The sequence below is a fragment of the Dermacentor variabilis genome, chromosome 1, assembly GCF_050947875.1.
Source record: "Dermacentor variabilis isolate Ectoservices chromosome 1, ASM5094787v1, whole genome shotgun sequence".
NCBI lineage: Eukaryota > Metazoa > Arthropoda > Arachnida > Ixodida > Ixodidae > Dermacentor > Dermacentor variabilis.
In genome coordinates, this window is record NC_134568.1 from 32,480,979 (window position 1) to 32,497,247 (window position 16,269).

General features: G+C 46.8%; 1 protein-coding gene and 1 pseudogene across 1 annotated transcript in view; both read left to right on the forward strand.

Moving 5' to 3' along the window:
• Positions 1–16,269, forward strand: part of tok (tolloid-like protein 1 tolkin) — a 716,025-nt gene that overhangs the window by 507,156 nt on the left and 192,600 nt on the right. The window contains exon 7 of the mRNA XM_075686316.1: positions 472–699. Coding sequence (XP_075542431.1) covers positions 472–699 — 228 coding nt within the window. The remainder of the gene's footprint in view (positions 1–471; positions 700–16,269) is intronic.
• Positions 1,584–1,763, forward strand: LOC142568417 (U2 spliceosomal RNA; annotated as a pseudogene).

Sequence of the window (16,269 nt, forward strand, 5' to 3'; positions counted from 1 at the left end):
TCTGTTTCCTTGGCATACTTTCACAGCAGCGACTTCCAAGGAAGTAGAACAAAGCTTTTGTGCTGGTAAGGCGGCATGGGGTATTTCTCGCCTGATGTATATCACGGCACTTCCGTTTGAAAATGACGGCACACTCGGATTGCCGTGTCGCCGCCCCTCGCCTGAATCGGGCTTTATTGGTTTATTAGTGAATTATAATTTCCCAATAACTAAGATAAGGCATCTATACTGTGGCGCCCCATAGTAGGGAAGAGTGTTTCTCAGTCGACTCCTCAGGAATTGCCGGCCAGCGTTATTCTGAGGGCAGTGCCACTTGAGTCTGCAGGCTCGACGTCACTCTCCGAGCTTAGCCGAAGAAGAGGATTTGTAGGAACAGGGGACGTAGACGCGGGAGTCGGAATAGTGCTCGTCGCCGTTACCTCGCGCGCACTTCTTAAATGTTACTGTGCTGGCGTGCGGTCCGCGCGGCAGAGTGCGGCCGTACCATGCAGGAGCCGAGCGGCCTGATCGCGTCCCCAGAGCTGGTGAACAGCGTGACGCCGCTGGCCGAGGGCGAACACTGCGAGTGGCGCGTCACGGCCACGCACGGGGAGCGCATCGTGCTCAACGTCACCCAGCTGGACATCTACGAGTCGGACAACTGCGAGACCGACTACGTCGAGGTGCGCGATGGATACTGGCACAAGTCGCCGCTGCTCGGTGAGTGAGCCGTGCACGTTTTCTTTCTTTGCGCGCGCATGCTTACTTAACGCAAGTTGCTTACTTCACTTGCGTTAGTCAGTCATTGGATCGCTTGGCCTTTTTGCGGCGACCATCTGTAGTGAAGTGTCCCTGATATCTCCAAGTGTCAAATCTTAAGGAACGCAAACACGAACAGTGGGTGGGCGGATGCGTGGATTGGTGCGTGGGTTCGTGCGTATAGTTTTATAATCTTGCATAATGTGGCAGTAGCGCTACAGTTAAGCTCGCCCGAACTGCCGTAGTGACGTTTTTTGGAAAAAGTATTAACTGGAACGCCAGTATATTTTCTATCGTATATTAAGGACGAATACTGTATTAAAAGTGCTGCTAGTCTTAGGATTTTTGCTACGCTGACACAACCTCAGCATTGCTCGAGTTCGATTTCGCACTCACAACGGCAACACCAAAATGAATAGTTTACAAGTATCTCTTTCTGTATTAATTACTGTATCTCTTTCATTAGTTACCTGGACATTGCGATTTCTATTGAACGCAATTTGCTCCTCTTCCAGAAGACTGCAAGGCAAATATGCGCTATCTGTCAAAAACGATTTTAAAAAATGATGAGCCATTTTACTCTGGGAAGATGTATGACCAGCGAAGCTGTTTAGCACACGACAACGACGTGACAGAGAATTGTGAACCAAGATAGGAACTCATTTACCGGGATTTTATATACATTCGCGTGGGCGACGGGACCACCGCGCCCCGAGGAGCCGGAGGAAACTAGACACGCGTGACGTTTCGACGGAACCGCCACCATGGGAGAGCGTAAGGAAAGGAAAGTAGGTACTAAAGCGATTGGAGTGCCAACATAGAGAGGGCGGTGTGAACGTATAGACATGGCCAACGCGGGTGAAACTGTAGTATCTGTTCTTGTCAGCTTAATATCTCATACGGGTTCTATTTGGACCCAAGATATTAAACTTACTTTTGGAAGTTGGGGGAATGCTTGAAGCCTCCTTCACCTCTGCCTTGGGTCGGCCCGGTATTGCACGATCTCCGGGATCGGCCCACGGTTTTCGCACAAGCAGAACAAAAATGCACGAAACCCTAGCCATAAGCAGCTTCGCTCTAAAAACTCCATGAATAAAAGGGAAAATTGCTACACTCTGGAGTTAAAAACTCGACAGTGTGCAATGAAACATGAAATGAAAGGAAAAATTGGCACACTCTCGAGTTAAAAACTCGAGAGTGTGCAATGAAACATAAATTGCTGGTGCGGGATGTACGCAAACAAATAAAAAATTTGGGGCAAGATCCCCAGTACTTGTCAAACATTGCCTCATTCTCCCGGCAATACTGTCACACCTCGGCCAACAGCATTCTTTTGCGTTTGTACAACAATGCGAAAAATAGCTGTTGCATGTATACTTTTCGCGGCTCAGTATAAATTCTGTGTATAGCAACGGAGTAAAACTTCAACAGAGGGGGCATCCATTGGCACCGGTCACCACTGCCAAAATGCATGCGTGGTCGGTGGTCGATGGTCGGACTCGGGAGGGAAAACGTTCGTTCGCTCTCTCTTTCTCTCTCTCGTTCGCTCGCCTGTTCATTCGGGCTGTTCTCTTGCATTGACAATAAGCGATGGTTCTTACACAATTTTGCTTTGAGGTTTTCCATCTCATGTGCCTACCACAGCTCTAGATCGCCACTAGCGTGCGTGCCAAGGGTGGCATATGGAACGTTGATTCGGTCCCCTGTGCTTAACGTAATCGCATTCACGCTATTTTAAATGCGTAAAAATTTCCATGCGTACCCACCGAGGAAAACCGTCCGTCCGTCCGTCATGTGCGACGAATCGCTATAAAGAAATTAATGCATAAAACAAAATAAATTCGGAAGACAGAACGTTGGTGATGGTCAGTTTCAAACCTGCGACCCCATGTTGACAAACCGAGGGTCTTACCCACTAAGCTAAACAGCCACGCTTGCACAAGGTGACTATATGTGAACCATATGGAGTGCTGATACGGACAGACAAAGGTTGATATGGATCGGATCGATTGCAATGATGTTGATACCGACCAATAAGAGTTGATAAGGGTCGGATCCAGTCCGATAATGTTGATAACAACGGATAAGGGTTGATATGGGTTTATACTGGTCGGATCAAGTTTCATAACATTGATTATGACACCGGGCTACGGGGAGATGAGGAAGTGGCATCGTGCTTACACATGCTAAGACAACTCCTAGAAGAGTTTCTGCGCGAGTTTTCTTTTCTTTTTTTCAGGAATGCGTTTTCTGGGTTTCACCGCCCTAGTTGCTTTAATGTCGGGCAGTGACCATCAAATGCGGAAGTGTTTTGCGATAAATTTTTAAAAGAAGCAAGTCTCAATTTCTCGTGAGGATTTCAACAGCGCATGCGCAGATTTACAATCCGAGATTCTGCCTCTCAGCCACTTCGCCGACGCTTCAGCAAAGCAGATTACTTCGCCAAAAGATACTGTCCTGGTCGCTCGCTAGAATGGTTGGCTGACGTCCCTCTCTGCACCCTATCGATAAAGCGCCGCCGAGGTGAAAGAACTTAAACGAAGCCAGTGGTAAATGGCAGGATGAGACATAGGAAGAGGAAGAAGCCGCGCCTCTCCACTGCCATAGAGAGCCACCTCCAAAAATGAAGACGACTTGTACTACAGTTGTGAGATAGTAAATTTGTCTTATTGTTGTTCTCGAAAACAGATTGCTGGCGCGCGCGTTTACGCATGTTTGCTGCAATTGAAACCGCGCGAACAGTGCAAGGCTTACTGAGCATAATATATATTGCGTCAGATGTCGCGCTACCCATAGCGGTAGCATAATGGCTACGGTGTTGTGTTGTTGAGCTCGCGGTCGCGAGTTGATTCCGGCCGCAGCAGCTTAATTTCGATGGAAGCCAAAATGAAAAAAAAAGAAAAAGAAAAAGGCTCGTGCACGTTGATTTAGGTGCATGTCAAAGAACCCCCACGTGGCCACAATTTACCCGGAGTCCCCCACTGCAGCGTGTCTCGCAATCACATCATGACTTCAGCAAGTAAAACCCAAGAATTTAATTTTGGTATCACGCCACTGTTTCCCATTATGGTAAATACTTTTTTTTTTCGCACGTGTCCGCTTGCGTGTGGTACTTGCGAAGTGTCTGAAAAGTTCTCAATTTGAGCCTGCGCGCGTGCGTACCGCACTACACAAACGTCCGTTAATTCTGGCTTCTCCACAGCAGGGGATTCAACGGGGAGAAGCCAACTTCACTCACTGCCTTCGTTTTACAAGCGATCGCATGTATTTTTCGGACGATTCACTTTTGTTAACAGTCAGAACGTTGCAGTGGCAACAACATGTGTCTTTAAAAACGAAATAAAGCATAGGCAAAGGCGACTGATTCGGCGAGACTGAAGCCTTGTTTCTCCTGATGCTGAGACCGGCGTCTAGCCGACTGCTGCGAGATCGGTAATAGATGTCATGTTTTGATGACGTAGTGAGCGGTGTGTGCACTGCGTGTGCAATGCTGATGGTAATTCCAGTGTCCAGTAGTCCAGTAGTACTGTGCAAAATCGGGCGCTGACTAAACGCCAACAGACGAAGCATGCACAGGCGGAACAATGACAGGCGAAAACATTCGTAGTGAATGGGCCGCTAAATTTTAATCTTTTTTTTCCTAGCCAATGCATTTGCAAATGAGAGATTCGGTAGTTCAAGAACGTAACCGGCTAGAAAGAAAATTTATTTTTGCCCGATAGAAGCGCCAGAAGAGCAGAAACGATTCAACGAGGAAAGGGACGACGAAAATGTTTTACAACCTCGTTAAATAAACCGCACCAAGCGGTTCTTGAGATATATATAATTATTCTTGTTTGATGAGGTGGGGAAACGGGGGTTGAAGGAGGGGATGTTGCTACAGGCGGGGTTATCCCGTGGCAGACCTGGTCAGCAATTGCTCTGCCTGAGCGTCTCTTTCTGCGCGAAATATATCACCATGTGTCCATCAGTCCCACCTCTCGCAGAAATGTGAGAAGAATTCATGACACTTCTTCGCGTGCTATCCGCGTACTTTTCAGTAAGACCCACAAGCGCTCGCGGAGACTGATTCCGCTACCACGTCAGCCATGGCGGCTAACTGTTTTACACGTCAGTGAGGAAATCGTCTTCTTCCCGCGCTGTCCAGAAGTATCAGCCTTTCATGAATAATATCCTGCATAATATCCGGTGGATATCCGATAGATTCATCAAGAGCTTCTTGATAAGTATACCAACGGGGGAGCACCTTCGTTCGCTCTTTTGGTGTGGAGCAACATTTGTAAATATGGAACAATGGTCACGGCCCGTTGAATCTGAAGCTGTCGTCGACGAAATCATGGCGTCTGCTGAATGAATCGCGAGGTCAGTAACGCTGTGGAAATTGGGGAATCTGAACAAGGTTGGTTTCTTGTCATTCGCCGCTCACAGCTTCCCCGCATCCATGGCCTCAACAGCTGCTTTCTCCGAATGTCAACGTTCATGCCACCCCATAGCGAATGGTGAGCGTTGAAATCTGCGGAAAAAATAATCCTAGGAGAGGGGCAGCGGTGGCAGAGGGATTTGAAGATAGATTTGATGGACAACTTCTTTCGAGGGCTAATGTTCATTGATAACACACTAAGGTTTCTTCTGGCTAGTCGCACTCGCAGAGCGACTACTTCCACAGCACAAGAGCAAATGTCTTGAACCGGCAGGATGATGTGTGAATGAGGAGCATGGCACTTCCATTAGGAAAATAAGGAATCGTCTGATTTGCGTGAACACCGTAACCTGGCATCGAATTGCCATTCGGTATACCGGCACCAGAAGGGGCAAGGATGAGCACAAGGGTGTCGCTCAAGAATAAAGCAAGATCAGACAGGCGGAGATGAGGACCGGCGTAATTCCACTGCATTATAAGGGGCACGGTAAGGTGTGAAGAGAGACAGGGCAACATTATTGTAGCCATGTTGTAACGATTCTCGGTGAGAGCAAGTGCTCCGGATTAATTACTCCAGAGCCAGTACTACTTTTAACAAGTCTTTCGCTGAGCTTTCAGGCATCCTGGAAGTGTGCGAGTGCAAGGTCATGAAAAAGGCACGCAGCATTTTACGGCAGTCCTCCAATTGACGTACTTCGGTTGACTCTCGTGTTTCCGTCAGTGTAGATGCGTAGAATCGGTCACATGACTCTGGAGGTTCACTTTCAGTGACGGTAGCATTAGGTGGTGCAGTCGCTTTCCGATGTTGTATCATTTCCTTATGTGTTTGCTCACTGTAGGCTTCCTTTAGGTATCTCATTCCGGTTTCCCGCAGCCGCGGGCTTTCCGACTGCTTTGGTTGTCAGGTTATAAGCCTCATTCATTAATTTTAGCTGAGGAAAGTTCTTTGTGTAGTTGAAGTCTGGGCCACCTCCTTGAGGCAGATTCACAGCCGCCCTCTCGCTTAGAAAGGACTGCATATTTGGTCCTACGATTAAACTTTTCTTTCTCTATAGAGCTGCGGATCGGGAATGGCACCAACTGTAGCTTCCTGCAGGGCCACCGCCACAGTTCACACACGCAAAGCCCTCCGTGCGGTTCCAGGTATTAAAATTATGGGGTCCGCCGTATCGCCAGCACTATTGTTCCCTGTTGCGTTACTTCGCAATATGTGCAAAGCGCTGGCACTTTAAACATCTTGGCGTTACAGTTTAGCGTATATCCTGTAGTGTGAAGCCAAGATTGAATTTGTCCAGATGTTCGGTGTTTTCAGCGAAAGTCAAAAGCACGTCGTCTGCCATGTGAAATTTGTTGTCTGAATTTCACGAGTCATCCACCTTGTGTGAAGGACTCCTTGTGCTTTCAAGAATGCCAGTAGCTCTTCACCTGAGCGCCATTTTGGCAGCTCTGTGATTATACGTGTGTTCTGTAAGAACGCATTACAGGCACGCGTGTGGCAATGGCTACGTTGGAAATGATATAGCACTGAAGAAGTGCATTGGCATGTTGCTCTGTCTATGCATTTAGAAGTAGCGCTCCTTGCGCAGTAAAACGGCTCCTGACTGCGACTACACCCAAAATTTTATCAATGTCCGAGTACACAGTGATGGGATTCGCTTGCCTGAAGTCACTGCCATCTTGAATCGCTGCAATGAGAATAGGAACTCCTACTGTCCTCTCTTTGTCTTTCCAATGGCGAACAACTCTCAAACCTTCCCCATCCAGGTCTTCCATGTCTGCCACAGTTGTGTCTCCGATGGCTGTCGACTCACCATCAGACCCCTCAATTCCTTGACGCTTGCTTTCAGGAGGGCTTGAGGAGCCGTTCAATCGTTCCTTACCAGCTGTTACTCCAAGCCCTGGCTACTCTCAACTGAAGTCTTCTGAACTCCTTGCGAAGTGTCGGGCTAAGGCGAACCCGCCGGCCTCCTATAAGGAAGAAACCTCGATTTCCCCGGCGTCTTGGAAGAATCAGGTGTTGGCGTGTTCAAAAGTAGAGAAAAAATTCACACAGTATAAACAGAGCAGCTTTCTCTCTCTCTCCCTCTCCCCAAGAGAAACGATATTAGAATATATCGCATGTACGTACGTCCTATAATACTATTTTGTTGCGTGCTCTTCTCTGGAGCTCCAGCCTACAAGTGCCACCCTCTGATACTCCCAGAAAGATAAGCATTACGTTTGTGTCTAGGGTTTCCTAAATTTTTTGCAAATTCTGTTCTGTATCTAGAATCCCGTGTTCCTTCTCTTTCATGCAGATTCCGTCTTTTCAACGTGCAGACTTTCAGATAATTTATGAATCGTTGCTGCGACGTTCTCAAACAATATTTGTTTCCCAGCCTGCGTTGTTTTTTGGTGTCAACTGGCCGTGGGGGGGGGGGGGGGGATTACATACTCCGCAAATTACATTCGCGCAACAATTACTTGACCCTTTGGGCCCGTGCATCTGCGATGTAGGTACTTCTGATTCCCGACAGATCTGTTACCCTGGATATTCAATTCGATGACATTTTTTCTAATTATGAATAATTACTCCACATCGTATTCTACATGGTCTATTACAAGATCATCTACAGAGCCGTCAAACAAACATCATAATGGCGGCAGATTATTCGCAATGTGACGAAAAGTCAGGTGAAGGCATATTTTCCCCGATCCTTGATTGGACATATTCTCTTCGACTGTCAGATTTTATGCTACTCTCTGTAGCCGAATTGGTGGCCTTGGTACTCGCTCTATGAAAATGAGGTCCATCATTTCATCAGCTGTGCTAGTCACTGATTCGTTATCATTGTGCTCATTCCTTACTGCTTCTCATGACTCTCGCGTAGTAAGGACGTTTCATTCATTGGTACGTGGATACTTGAAAATTGTGCGTTTAATTTGGGCGCCTGGCCATAGAGGACTTATTATAAATGAAATTGCAGATTCTCTAGCCAAGGCATCGATAAGCGGCTTGATTCTCCCGTATGGTCATTCGACTGCTCATGTCCCTACTACTAGATTTCGCAGGAGTGTCATTATGCAGACAGTGTCAGGCTCCGCACTAACTCTGTGAATTTCCGACATCTTCTATACCCTTGGAACAGAGATTCTTGCCAAACACGAAAAATAGAAGTATCCATCACGAGGCTGTGCTGCCGTATACCTACGCTACACTAATGTCTACACGGGTCTCGTCTGGTGCCCTCGCCATTATGCTCATTATGTGGCGAAGCAGAGACAATAGGCCATTTCTTATTGTCTTGCAGTCGTTTTTCTCTAATAGGAAAAAGATTACTGGAAATCCCGCTTCGCAATATTGGCCTAGATTTATGTGTGCCTTTGATCCTATCTTTTGGAGCCTCTATGATTGGGTTCAGCTACAGAAATGCTTACTTGGCAATCCAAAATTACCTGATCTGATCGTGCCCCCTCGCCAACACAATTTTCGTTTATTTATGTATTTATTTGTTGACGTATTATTCGTTTTCTTTTTATTCGTGGTTTTCTTCTGATGGCTTTTTTCCTCTCACAGAAATTTTGCTTTCTAAGTTGCAACGTTCAAATTGTGAATTTCCTTGTTCTTATACACCTAATTTAACACCCGATTCATGGCCAATGCGCCACAACCACTCAGGCAAACAACAACAAAAACAATGACAACAATGACAACAACAACGACAACGACAACAGCGCTTTTCAAAAATAGCTGCCAACAACCAATGGCCGGCTAAGCCACTTGGTGCACTCAAGTTTAGGGAAAGCAAGCGATGGCACAATACGATGGTGTTATGCTTACAGGGTTTATTGTTTTCCGGGAACATCCCAAAATTATAAAGATGTTTATTTGAGCACAAAATTGTTACAGCAAGACGTAGGAGTTCAGAAGCGGGAGTCCAAAGTAAACATTGCAGGGAGGCCTCTTAGGATCAGTGAGCGCTGACACACAACATGCATGGGGGCAACGTAATGCGTTGCGTGCATATTTTCTCTCTGAACGTTGAGAGAAATAGCATGGCTATTTGGAAAGCAAGGAGGTATTCAGCTTGTCGCTTAAGTATAAGAACCTTTGCAGGTATTTTCTTATACAAAAATTTGCAATGTTCAGCTTTTTATAAGTAGTTTTTACTCTTTCACAAAAGTGCATTGCGCAGTGCGAACTCCGACCTCCCTCTTTTGCGATAGCCGAATTAGGAATCATTGTTGTCGAGGCTTTGAAAGCGCTGAAGATGAAAGTGATTTGAAAACGAGAAACATGCTAAGCTTGGTGAACAGAAGGGCAGCTGTAGCAATAAGGTATAACAGTGTTAGCTTCCGTGGTTCTTGTTTTTGAACCCAAATCAATTGGGGAAAAATGAGGCTCGCACATTTCTACAGCACAACGTAGATAAAATTGTATCACCTAAATACACTGCGGAATGTGGCAATTAGAAGCGTATAGCCGGCAAAACACGGCTTGCGTACAAGCTATATCGCAAGCACAAGTACATCGTCCCAAGTAATGCTCAAAATATTTAATTGCAATGTTCCAACGTTATTTGCAGAAACCGCACCTTCTGCAGGCTATGCTAGAAGGTGTGTGCGTGTTTTTGTGCGTGCGTGCGTGCGTGCGTGCGTGCGTGCGTGTGTGCGTGTGTGTGTGTGTGTGTGTGTGTGTGTGTGTGTGTGTGTGTGTGTGTGTGTGTGTGTGTGTGTGTGTGTGTGGGTGTGGGTGTGTGTGTTTCTGGTCTTATCTTGTGATGTTGAAATCTCTTATGAAGTGGGCCGAAACCTCCTCCCATATATTTCATCCTCCTACCCGTAGTTGCATATAGAAGAACACGTTCTTCTCATTGTTGTAGGATCAACACTTGCGTCGTTATTTTACTGCGACTGCGATTAAATACTCGACTGTCCGGTCCGCCATTTCCGGGACACCATTGTCGTGGCGGTATCGTAATTCCTCAGTCCCAAGCATCATTGCCTTATGGCGAAGAAAAAACAAAACATTGTTTAAAGCTGCTGCTGAGGAAGACGACGGAGATGGATAAAATGGTGGTGTCAGATGCCTCCTGCATATCGCAGTGAATATGTGCAGAGTGTCAAGAATCCCTCAAGTCTGCGCTGACTTGTTTCTTTTTTTCTGTAAACGAACAGTATCTCGGTATAATGTTGGTAAGGGGCGAGTCAAGAGACGTGAGCAAATAGAAAAGCAGTGGCTTTGCACGACACGTTTGAATTTGCCTACGAGTCAGGGTTCAGTTCCCGCTGTCAGCGATCGGGTTGCAATGTCGGCAGTCATTGCTTCTTAAATGAGCTGTCAACGTGCAGATTAATAATTTGGATCTGGGTGTTGGGAATGTTTCAAAAAAAAATTTTTTTTTGAACAAATACGGAAGTCACGAGCGTCATATCAAGGTTTGATATGACGGCGTCCAGTCTAAAGCACTAGCAATTCTTGAGGGATACCGGTGGTGATATATGACGGGGTGCCAAATGGTACCATGACGAGCACGTTTCCGCACATCAGAAGTAAGGGCATTAAAAAATAAAAGGCTAGATCCGCGAGGGGAAAAAACGAAAAAGAAAAAGCGGCTGCAATAAGTCGATGGTGGGCACAGGGCGCGCGGTTGAAAAGCGTGTCACTCAAAAGGCCAAACTTCTCGGCGGATTCTCGGTAAGGGCACTCAGAGAACGCGGTAGGGAACCAAAGAAAAGGGGTTTTCTGCCAAAGTGACTTTTCGCGACAGGAATAGAAGCAACGCCCCTATAGCAACAAGGAACACTCAACGTCAGCGAAACAAAGAACAAAAGACTAGAGAAAGAAGAAAGAAAAAAAAAACGTTCGCACCGAAGAGAGAACTTTCGCACTGAAGCACTCTTCCACCAAAAGTTGTTCAAAAAGTCCGGTAAGTACAGATGATGAAGTGAAACAAAAACGCCAAGTAAGCCCAGTTGGTACCAGTACACACAAAGGGCTCTGCTGAGAGTTCCAGCAGCAGATTGTCAACGGGACAGCGCAGCTAATGAAAGTGCCCTGCAAAAGAATGCCGAAAAAAAAAGGCACGTGAACTCTCAAGGAAAAGAGTTACCAATAACCCAGCAAAAGTACCAGCGTCAAATTAAGGGGACACGCACCGGCGTACAGAACGGCGCGTATTCGAAGAAAACGCCCCGCGAGCTCTCGAGTAAATGACTTACCACGCAGGACGTTCGTTCGTGAAGAAAACGCGCTCAAGGCGAAGCAAACACAGACCCGTGCTTTGAAAGGATGCACCCGCGTTATGTTTAAAGACTTTTGTGCGGCGTGTTTGCTGGCGTGCGGTCTCTTCCCCTGGCTGTACAAGAATGAGGCCGGACTGAGCGCTGTCACTGGGTCGAGTGTTCCACAGCACTGCGGGGAAGTGCCTCTTATGAGCTGACAGCAGGGGCATCCACCTCTGGGCACCGAGAAGCTGCGAAGCAGATGTGAGGAGGTTCGAAAAGTCAGTAGTCTAGCGTAAACGCGGAGCGGAAAGGGTGAGATGGCGCGATATGCCCATGCACTGAAATGCGGATTGAAATACCACTATACTCTTGAGCACGATATATGCGGCGAATGTTGCGCACCTCTCAGGCGACTGGCTTGCCCATAGGGACTTCTCTGCCTGCGCACTGCCCCAGTTCGATGATATCTCTGTCTGGTTGGCCCGAGATCAGTAGGAGCCACTCGATTGGTCAAACGCGGAAATAAAAGATCTTAGGAACGAACGAAAGAAAATATCCAGCGATTACAATACTCCCGAATGCAAAATTTGAGCGCAGCTGTATCTGTGTTTTCATTTCGCAATGTTTTGAGGCGAAGAATTGAGACCGAAATCACCGTACCGATTGGCAGTGGGCCAGGGCCGTCAGCGCCTTCGCGGAGAGTGGGGCAGTATGGCAATGCATGCTTGCATGATTGCCGCATCGGAAATAGCTGTGGAAGAAGACGATGAACGCGCAAGCAGTGGCACAAGCGCGTTCGCGGGCTTACGCTGAAGGACGCCGACGCTCAACTCAGGAACGGGCGCCTAAGAGCTGTGCACTAAAAATTGTTTCACCCCGAACGGTGAGACATTAAAAGCAATACCAAGGTGTAGTGCTGCACTGCAGCTCCTCGGACGGTGTTCTAAGAACAGGCGGAGGCGATATGTTGGCGCGACGCAGCACGTTAAGCAACTACTGCTGTGCAGCAGAGACAGGCCCAGAAGTTAGCAGGCACCGCGCAACGCTGGACTGACATAGCAGCATGGCAAACATCGCACTCCGCGGCTGCAAGAGAGGAGACCGAAGAAAAATAAAAGAAAAACGTCTGCGTTCGTAGCTGGAAGTTCACTGTCTGTTCCGCTCAAACCATTTATTGCACCATGACGTGTCATGCAGACGGCTACTCTTCAGCTACGCTAGTGCATTTTTGTGCACACCACGATCACGCCAGCAGTGGAATAATAATAATAATAATAATAATAATAATAATAATAATAATAATAATAATAATAATAATAATAATAATAATAATAATAAATTCTGGAATTCTACGAACCACGATCGAGTCTGGTGCTCCGGATTCACTTTGACCATCCGAGTTCCTTCACCATGCACCCAATGCACGGCACATACGAGCGTTTCTTTGTATTCCGCCCAACCTTCGAATGCGGCCGCCGTGGCCGGAATGGAACCGTCGAGCTCAGCAGCGCAACGTCGTAGCCGCTGCACGCTACCGCGGCGGGTAGCTGAAGGCAGAACGTTGCCTTGACTTGGCTGCGCTCGGAGCCGATGGAGCGGAGCGTGCCGGTCCGTCCCCGCTAGGCTTTAGCCGAAACGCACTGCGCGTCGTCTCTCGCGCCTCTCGACACCTTCTAACCATCCAAGGAGGAGGAGACAAAGGAGAGGAAAGACAGGGAGGTTAGCCAGTGTAAGTACCGGCTGGCTACCCTGTGCTGGGGAAAGGGGTAAAGGGAATAAAAGGAGAAAGAAGAAGAGGCGAAAAAAAATGGGAAAAAAAGAAAATTCACACAGTAACGCGAAACTACGCGCTACAACGTTCAAAGGCGGTCCATGTCCTTAAAAACTTCAACAAAGCCCTTAAGGCCTTGAGTGCCGAAGCCCGTCTGGACCAATGTCCTAGAGCTTTTTCCGCTGTAAAGGGGCGATTGTCCAGTTTTGCGAGAGCGGTCACGAGCACTTTTCTTCGCACTGTGTAACGGGGACAGTCACATAGGAGGTGTTGAATCGTCTCCTCGCAGCCGCAGGTGTCACAAGTAGGGCTGTCAGCCATTCCAATGCGGAATGAATAGGATTGAATAAAATGGTGAGGTCTGATGGCTTTCGCGTCGGGATCACAGTTGCCTTGCTTGTGGAAGGAGACGTCCTGACGAGCCTTCTCTTTGCTTTGTGCTTCGCTACGGGCACGAAGTCGCTGTCATCCGAGGTTTCATCACTGGTCCCTGAGTAGATCACAGTGTCCTCGCTGTAGGTGTCACTCGGGCGACTAGACCGCTTTCTCGGTGCGGTCGCTGTTGACGTAGAGGGACCAGGAACCTCTCCAGGCGACTCCACGTCCATCGCCGTAGTTAAGGGAGTGGCGTCTCCCACAAAGTAGCTTTAAATTCTCAGAGACAAAAAGGCAGCGTTCCACACAGGACACTTCGTCGTCGTCCCTTCTAACCATCCAAGCTGCGCATGCGCTCGAATATCATGACATCACAACGGCTGCGGCGGCGCGAGCACGCCTCGAGTGTCCGTATATAATTGCTACCAAAGGCGGGCAAACGACCCCAAAACTCCTCGACCTCACCTCAACCTCCAGGTTAGATTTAACGACCTCACTCAACCTCAAGTTCATCCAATGAGGTTGAGGTACATTTAGGAGACCTCACCTAAACATTTAGCGGCCGCCATAGACCTCGCCTCGACCTGACCTCGACACCCTTTTTTTAACTCGTGGTCGGGTATTAATTCCGACTATGTTACCCGTGCATAAGCCTACTTGAAGATGTTCCGATGCCCTTGATGCAGGTTGCTCAGGTGTGGTACAGCAAATCAAATGCGTATAATATTTCAGAAAATAAATTTGTTCATTAGGAGGTTCCAGCTGCGAAACTTGTCATATGCAGGTGTCCTATGGCACGTAATCTATTAGTTTCGTTCACAACCGATGATGGCGGTGCGAACGGCAATCCGGTGACATTGGCTGGGCGAACCGCTTTTGCATTGTGGCATGCTCTGTCCGAAATAGCTGAATTTTTTTACGCGTTTGCTTCCGCTCTAAAAGAAAGGTAAAGTAAGAAATTCTTGCTGCTGTTTTAACCTTGCGCTTCCGAAATATGGTGCTCTTCAATGTATTTCACCGTTGCAACAGAAGCAAACGTTATATTTGTTGCGTGTCTTCCATAAACCCAAAGCCCCGCGGCTTGTGACACTGTCTCGTGACTCTTTCTCAAAACATTTCTTCAAGTAAATAAACCATGCTGTCAACGCAGCTCACGACCTTAAGGCTCAATAAAAAAAAAAGGAAACCTCGTTGACGCACGCATGAAGCCGCATGCAGTGTAGTTTAAAGGAAATGTTATATATTGTCCATAATTCCACCCATTTGGTTCTACATGATTGAAACAATTATGACTAGAGAAGAATCACATTTTCAATGCCACGCGGTTACTCAAGAGCAGTAGTTGCCCATCACGTTTTATCATATTTCGCAATAGTAAAGCATGAGTACTGCACTATCTTCCTGAAAAGAATCACATGATCACTTTTCTATGCAAGATTAATTTTGCTTAGGCGTGATGAAACTACTTACTTTCAATGCACATTTACAAAAGAAGAAACCAATCGCAAAACATCACTCTGTCTATGTAAGAATAAAAATACTCAGTTCATGAAAAATTTGAAGCAGGAAACCGTGTTAAGGCAGCCGTGGTGCGTATACGTTTTGCTGGGGTTGAGTGGCTCCCCTCGCCTGTCCTTGTCGGTCTTTAGCACTTAAGTTACGTATTATGTCAGAAAGACCAAAATTCACTTCTCATTTTTATTGTTTTAGTTTAAAAATTATTACGGCACGCCTACAGAAAACAAAATCCGCAAACAAAATAACAGAGACTAGGCAATACATGAAGTATTTGATGAATGTTATCACGTGTTTTCTTTACACGATAGCACCTATTTGCAACGTTTGAGAAATTTCGCCCGTAAACTATGCGCGTTCGCTAATATAGAAGAAAACAGAAGAACCATGCATCGAAAGTCGGGTGTTCATTGCATTCCCTGTTTCTGAGATCACCGAACCGACTAATGTGCAGATGCCGAGTGGAGTCATTTGTTGACGTATGGATCTTATGGCGAGAAGCATAATGGAATTAATCAAGCTTACTTTTCATAGGCATATCAGCGTGCACCAAGGCACATCACTACGTAACTTTGTCTATGTTGTAACTTGGTCACTATTTATGCTAGCCCTTCTGCCATTGGTTCTAAACAGTAGATAACTGCAGAAGACTTGTCAACGAGCGGTAAGCGCTACGCATTGAAAAGCAAACGAAGGTGCTGCGCTGTGGTTTGGTTGATTTTCAGGTGCTGAAACCCTCTCATTGCAATGAATTGGCAGTATACTCCCTTTAAACGTTCCCCCCTTTTTTTAGAGGAAGAACTTATAATCTTCATATTGCACGTGGAACCGTATCGCGTAAACATAGGACTTGAACCTCTACCATAAAATCATTTTACACGTTTAGTTTTCTCAGCACGTTCGGCCTGCGTCATGCCTGAACTTTTAACACTGCTTACCCGTCACTTACTATACCGGAGGCTGGATTCTACAGCTAATGCAACATTTTGCTGCATTGTTGCTTGAACACAGCTAAGAATGCATGGTAGCGACTACTTAATTTCTTGTTAACGACATCAAACGCCTTCGTAAAAGTGCCTAAACAACTGAGAGACAACAAAAATGAAATGCCTCTGCACGGCAGAGCGTGCGAAAGACCGCGCCGGGCACGCTGGACACAAACATTGGATTTATTACAGCGCAGACATGGTAGCACCACTACTGATGCTGTTGTTCATGGTATAAGAAAAAGGGCATACAAGCC